The sequence below is a fragment of the Girardinichthys multiradiatus genome, chromosome 19 (genome assembly GCF_021462225.1).
Source record: "Girardinichthys multiradiatus isolate DD_20200921_A chromosome 19, DD_fGirMul_XY1, whole genome shotgun sequence".
Classification (NCBI taxonomy): domain Eukaryota; kingdom Metazoa; phylum Chordata; class Actinopteri; order Cyprinodontiformes; family Goodeidae; genus Girardinichthys; species Girardinichthys multiradiatus.
This window is the reverse complement of record NC_061811.1, coordinates 10,852,256-10,858,186: the sequence shown is the minus strand read 5'-3', so window position 1 is coordinate 10,858,186 and position 5,931 is coordinate 10,852,256. Positions and strand designations below refer to the sequence as shown.

The following is a 5,931-nucleotide window of genomic DNA, read 5'->3' as shown; positions in this document are numbered from 1 at the left end:
TTCCAGTGAGAAGAATATGAGGTTTTTCGGTAGCATTTCAATGTGGCGAGCGTCTCTTAGTGAATGTGGATCCTCGGTGCTGCATGAATGTGGGGTATTCAAAATGTTTTGAAGACAGACGGTAATCTTTATTCTTTAGCCCAACACACTTCTGTCCACATCTGTCTGTGAACATCACCACGTCTTCAACTTCTTCATCTCAGTTCATTTATACAGAGCCAAATCATAACACAGGTCACCTCAGTGCCTTTTAAGGTCTGTCAGTAAAATAATCAATAACATGAGACACAGGAGACCATCTGACCAGAGACAGACTGATCCACACCCTTTTACAGCTTGTAAATGAAACTATATTCATGACACATAGTGACTGACAACTCAACAGTTTAATGACAGAATTCATGAGATCAGGTTAAAAGATTGTGAAAAGCTATTGAAACCTGTAAAAAGTCTCAGTTTTATATGTAATGGGGTTTGGTTGCTATTTCAGATGGTCAAGCATAAAAATTCACAGTGGAAATGAAACTACATTTTGAAATGACTATGAGGATCAGAAATATTTTTAAGACAGTTCATATCATTTAAAAACATGCTGTTCACATTATCCATTCCTCAAAATGCCGGTAAAACAATGCCATAATCTTTTTTGTGTTCAGTTTGATTTTATAATCCTCTAAGATTTTCTTTGCAAGTAAATATGAATAAGACTTCCCCACTGAACTGGAGTGTTTGTGAGATGACTGACTAAAACAGTTTTCGGGAGAACATCTACTGGTTGTGTCTTTAGAGAAGGTTCAGGCACTTCCCTCTGGGGTGACACCCAGTTAATGAGCCACAATCTGCTGGACAACATTTTGTTTTGTTCAGGTGACTGTAGCTCAGTAGGAAGAGTAGTTGTCTTGCAATCAGAAGATTGTGGGTTTGATTCCAGCTTCCTCCATATGTTGATGTGCCCCTGGGCAAGGCCTCAAGTTGCCTACTGATGTGTATTGGTGTATGAATGTGCGATTGGGTGAATGTGGCTCTAGTGTAAAGTGCTTTGAGTGGTCTGTATGACTGGAAAAGTGCTATATAAGTTCAATCAATTTAATTCAAAGTTTAATTAATCTGTAATTTAGAGATTAATTGTGTGCTTCAAGCTGTCACAAGCTACAAGTTCGATTTTCGCTTCCCTTCCGCCACAAGTGAAAGTGGTCCAGGGCAAGAAATTAGATTAAGTTGCCTGCCAAAATTGTGTATATGGTAGGCAGAGTACGGTTGGAATGACCAGAAAACCCTCATTTATGTTCAGTCTATTCAATGCTGATTGATACTTTAAATGAATTCAAATAATGAAAGATAATAACTGATTTATCTGACAAGTTTATTTTAATTATTGACTTTAAACTTAGAAACACATTTTTCGGCCAGGACTAATTCAGATTTAGGCAGTATAGCAACATATTCGATTTATATGACTTAAAAACATTAATTTACTGAGAACTTGTTTTGTGATTGTTCATCTAGAAAACGATTTTGATAATATTTGGGACTCATTTTAAATATAACATTAGAAGTTTGTATTAAACAACATGTCCAAATGTTTTAAATTGAATTTAAACAATTACTGATTTTATTTCCGGCTTTAACGGTCGACTGCCCCCTGTGAATTCTGGGTAATGAAGTCTTTCTTCGTTGTTGTTGTCACGTGACGCTAAGTGTAGCTTGTAGCTCGGTAAACAGGCTCCAGCAGCTACTACACGATGCGGGGGAAGACTGTGATAGTGACCGGAGCGAATAGCGGCATCGGGAAAGCCACAGCGGCGGCGATTGTGAAGCTCCAGGGCCGGGTGATCATGGCTTGTCGGAACCAAGCCAGGGCCGAGGAGGCTGCACGGGACATCCGACAGGAGACCGGGGCAGACGGCGGGCAGGTGGTGTTCAAACAGCTTGACCTGGCCTCCTTGGAGTCTGTGCGCTCTTTCTGTGAAGATATTATAAAAGTAATCAGACGATTTATCAATGGACTGGGTTCATAATTTAAATATTTTTTATACCGTTTCTGTTCTGGAAATTGGATGTTAGTTTAGGCTGGACTAATAACGACATTTCTATCTAGTGAAATAGTTGAAATGTTTTATTGCAATTTTTGGCAAGCAGGTTTAATATTTCAAATTTTTAATAAATGTTTCAAATATTTACAGTTATACTAAGGGAAAGAGATCAGTTTTAGAAACCCACATTCAACTGTCATTCATGACCATTTTGATCATAATTTGATCTAAATTAAAAACCATATCAAATTCGTAAACAAGGAGTTTACTTTGAATTACACAAGTCAGGGTTTCAGCTTTGTAAGATGTGTGCTATTCATATTTAGTAGCCTATAATGAAAGAAAAAAATAACTTAGAATATTACTTAGTTTTTAGTCTGAGAGTGCCATGGGATAGCTACCTTTGGCCTACCTTGAGGTGTATTCCAGGGTATAATGAGGTATATACAACACTATTTTACTAGTCTTTCTCCTCTTCTTACGATATTCAGCGCCTTAAAAAAGTATTAATACCCTTTTTCACATTTTGTCACGTCACATCTTCAAACATCATTGTATTTTATTGGTATTAACTACTCAAAGTAGCACATAATTGTCAAGTGAAAGGAAAATGATACATGATTTTCAGCATTTTCTAAAAAAAGAAAAAAAAACTGAAATGTGTGGTGCACCTTTGTATTCCCTGTACTCTGATACACCTAAATAATATTCAGGGCAACCAAATCATTTTATAAGTCGCTTGATTAGTAAATAGTGTTAACCTGTGAGTAATTTAATTTGTACAGATACAGCTGCTCTTTGAAGGCCTCAAAGGTTTATTGGAGAACATTAGTGAAGATGGGTCATCAGAAGGTCAAGTAACACTCGAAAGATGAGGGATGATATTGTAAAGAAGTTTAAAGCAGGGTTAGTTTATAAAACAATATTCCAAGCGTTGAACATCTCAGAGCAGTTTTCAGTCTCTAGTCCAAAAAAAGAAGAATAGAATAACTGCAAACCTATCATATTATGGCCGTCAACCAACACAAACAGGCCGTACAAGGAGAGCATTACTCAGGGGAACAGCCCCAAGACCCATGGTGACTTTTGAGAGGCTGCAAGGAGCCACAGGTCAGGTGTGAGAATCTTTATTAATAGGACAATTATTGGTCCTGAAACAAACTGCTCTGGTCAAAACATATCAAATCTTAGTCAGCATCACAGTATCTAGGTGTGCAGTATAGCAATTACTAAAGACTGCTTGGATGCAATATTTAGTGCACTATTATATTTCACTTTGCATGCTGATAATATCTTAGGCCAGTTAGGTGGCTTTCACTGCCCTTCATTTCCCAATCTGACCAAGATACTAAAGCTCACACTAAGTGTTGGGGACAATATGATAAAGGAGGAGAACAAAAGAGTAAGGAACATGTGAGTTAATACCAATTCATATATAGCCAATATACTATGTGTGTTAGAAAATGAACAATGCACCTCACTCTGAACACCTCATGTCTACCTTGTAATATAGTGGTGGCAGCATCATGCTGTGGTGATGCCGTTGTTTAGTAGGAAGAGGGAAGTTGGTCAGAGTCGATGGGAAGATGGATGAGGCTGAAAACAGAAAGAATGAAAGTAGGCTGAATGCTAGAAAGAAAAGAGTCTGGAGCTGTAGTTCACCTTCTAGCAGGAAAAGGACATTGAAAAAACATGCAGAGGTACAGTGGAATGGTTTAGATCAAAACATACTGTAGTGTTAGAATGGACCAGTCAAAGTTTTGCCCTAAATACAATTAGGAATTTGTGGAGACTTGAAGACTGATGTTCACGAATACTCTCCGTAGAGTCTGACTGAGCTTGAGTTGTTCTGGAAAGAAGAATGGGCAAAGATTCCAGTCTTTAGATCTGCAAAGTATTGACTCCGGGATTAAATACAAATCAAACAAGTTTTAGATTTTCTTTAGTAAAAATCTTTTAAAGCCATGTACCTGTTTTCTTCTGCTTTGAGCTGCTAACTTTATGTTGTTCATTATCCACTGATATCACTCAACAGTGGATGGTTTTCGAAAGAATGGATGCACTGAGTTTTCTCGTCTGCACTGTTGAACAGGAGGAGCCTCGGTTAGATGTGCTGATCAACAATGCTGGAGTCTACCAATGTCCTTACACCAGGACAGAGGATGGCTTCGAGATGCAGTTCGGGGTCAACCATCTTGGTCATTTCCTCCTCACCAACCTGCTACTGGATCTCCTGAAGCGCTCTGCGCCCAGCCGGATCGTGGTGGTCTCCTCCAAGCTCTACAAGCACGGTGACATTAACTTCGAAGACCTGAACAGTGAGCAGTTTTATGACAAGGCCTTCGCCTACAGTCGCAGCAAACTGGCCAATCTGTTGTTCACCTGCGAGCTGGCCTGCCGCCTGGAGGGCAGTGGAGTGACGGTGAACGCTCTGACTCCAGGTATTGTGAGGACTAACCTGGGAAGGCATGTGCACATTCCAGTGTTAGCGAAGCCCCTTTTTAACCTGCTCTCCTGGGGCTTGTTTAAAAGCCCAGAGGATGGAGCTCAGACTTCAGTGTACCTGGCTTCCTGCCCAGATGTTGATGGTGTGCAGGGAAAGTGCTTTGCAGATTGTAAACCTCTGGATCTTCTGGGTAAGGCCACGAATCAGGAAGTGGCATCTAAACTGTGGGACATCAGTGAGGTCATGGTGGGCATAACCACTTAAGAATTATCTGAGCCATGCAAGTTTTTCCCAGCATGGAAATTACTAAAACTGAAAGAAATGCAATGCCTTGGTAAGATTACCTTAACATTTAGTTGTTGCGCTGAGATATCGAGACGTTTTCTGGGTTTATGGAAATGTTTGTGTCCATTTACATGCTGGCTTGTTTGCAGCATCTTGTTTTAGCGGTTAGAATTGTTTTAGTTTTCTGTTTTAATACATTTCTAATACCAAATGTTTCTAATGTGAGCCTTCTAACAGAGCTGTAATAAAGACAGCCCTCAGTTGTAATAAAAGTTAAATATCCAATGTGCAGAAACCCGAATCATTTAGGATTTGATATCAACTGATTTAAAAAGTCTAAATCTGATACAGAAGAAAGGTGAAACAACTGCGCCTCGCCATTGTTATTTAAGATTATTAAGATCAACATGATCTATTTCATACATTGATGGAAAAAACAAAGTCCAACCCCTAATAATTTTTTTTTACATGATAAAATGTTCTGGCCTTTATCAGGTTATAAATTATTCAAATCAATTTAAAAACACAGCAGATTCCACACTGTTGCGCTGGGCCAAGGTTGAGCTGAAATGGAAAGCCCTATATGAAATGTCCAGGTCCTGTGCCTACAAACAAGCCCAAACCAAAACACCCCCACCACTGTGCTTGACAGTTTGTATTATATGCAGAATTAGTTTTTCTACAAACATGGAGCCGCACATCATAGCCAAATATCTCCACTATGGTCTCATCTGGCCAATGGACATTGTTTCAGAAGACCTGTGGTTCATTCAAAAAGTAAGTGAGGCCAGCAGCATATTTTTTTATCATTTGTCTGAGCACATCATGAGCTGACCTTGAGGTAAAGCTGCAAGGATGTCAACCCCTGGGAAGATTGACGGCTTTCTTGAATGTTTTACACTTGTGATTAATCTTTGTATCTGTAGAATAGTGGGCTTTTAACACTTACGAATGCCCTTGTAACCCTTCCTATTTTGATGGGCGGCAACAATTGCTTCTCTGTGGTCAGTTCTGGTGTTTTTTCAACTTTTTTCAACTCAGTGCATTTGATCAGGAGCACCTGGCTGCTTCTTTCTCTCTTAAATCCTAAAGAAGCATCAAGGGTGGACTGGCCAGGGGTTTTTATGCAGGTGCACATTACAGAATAATTCTCATTTACTTGCTTCA

General features: G+C 39.3%; 1 protein-coding gene across 2 annotated transcripts; it reads left to right on the top strand.

The window, feature by feature from the left end:
* The first annotated feature begins 1,362 nt into the window (after positions 1-1,362).
* rdh14a (retinol dehydrogenase 14a) lies at positions 1,363-5,049 on the top strand. 2 transcript variants are annotated; one of them, XM_047393021.1, is made up of 2 exons: positions 1,363-1,913; positions 4,126-5,049. In XM_047393021.1, the coding sequence occupies exons 1-2, from the start codon at positions 1,743-1,745 to the stop codon at positions 4,741-4,743; spliced, it is 789 nt and encodes a 262-aa protein (XP_047248977.1). In that variant the 5' UTR covers positions 1,363-1,742; the 3' UTR covers positions 4,744-5,049. The 2 variants fall into 2 exon arrangements, with proteins under 2 accessions (XP_047248977.1, XP_047248975.1); XM_047393019.1 differs by having other exon boundaries at positions 1,379-1,982.
* The last annotated feature ends 882 nt before the right edge of the window (positions 5,050-5,931 follow it).

Bases quoted from the DNA above. Each gene is read 5' to 3' on its own strand.
- rdh14a (XM_047393019.1), top strand. From the start codon at position 1,743: ATGCGGGGGAAGACTGTGATAGTGACCGGAGCGAATAGCGGCATCGGG. The intron at 1,983-4,125 runs GTAATCAGACGA...ACTGTTGAACAG, and splicing joins TCTGTGAAGATATTATAAAA to GAGGAGCCTCGGTTAGATGT.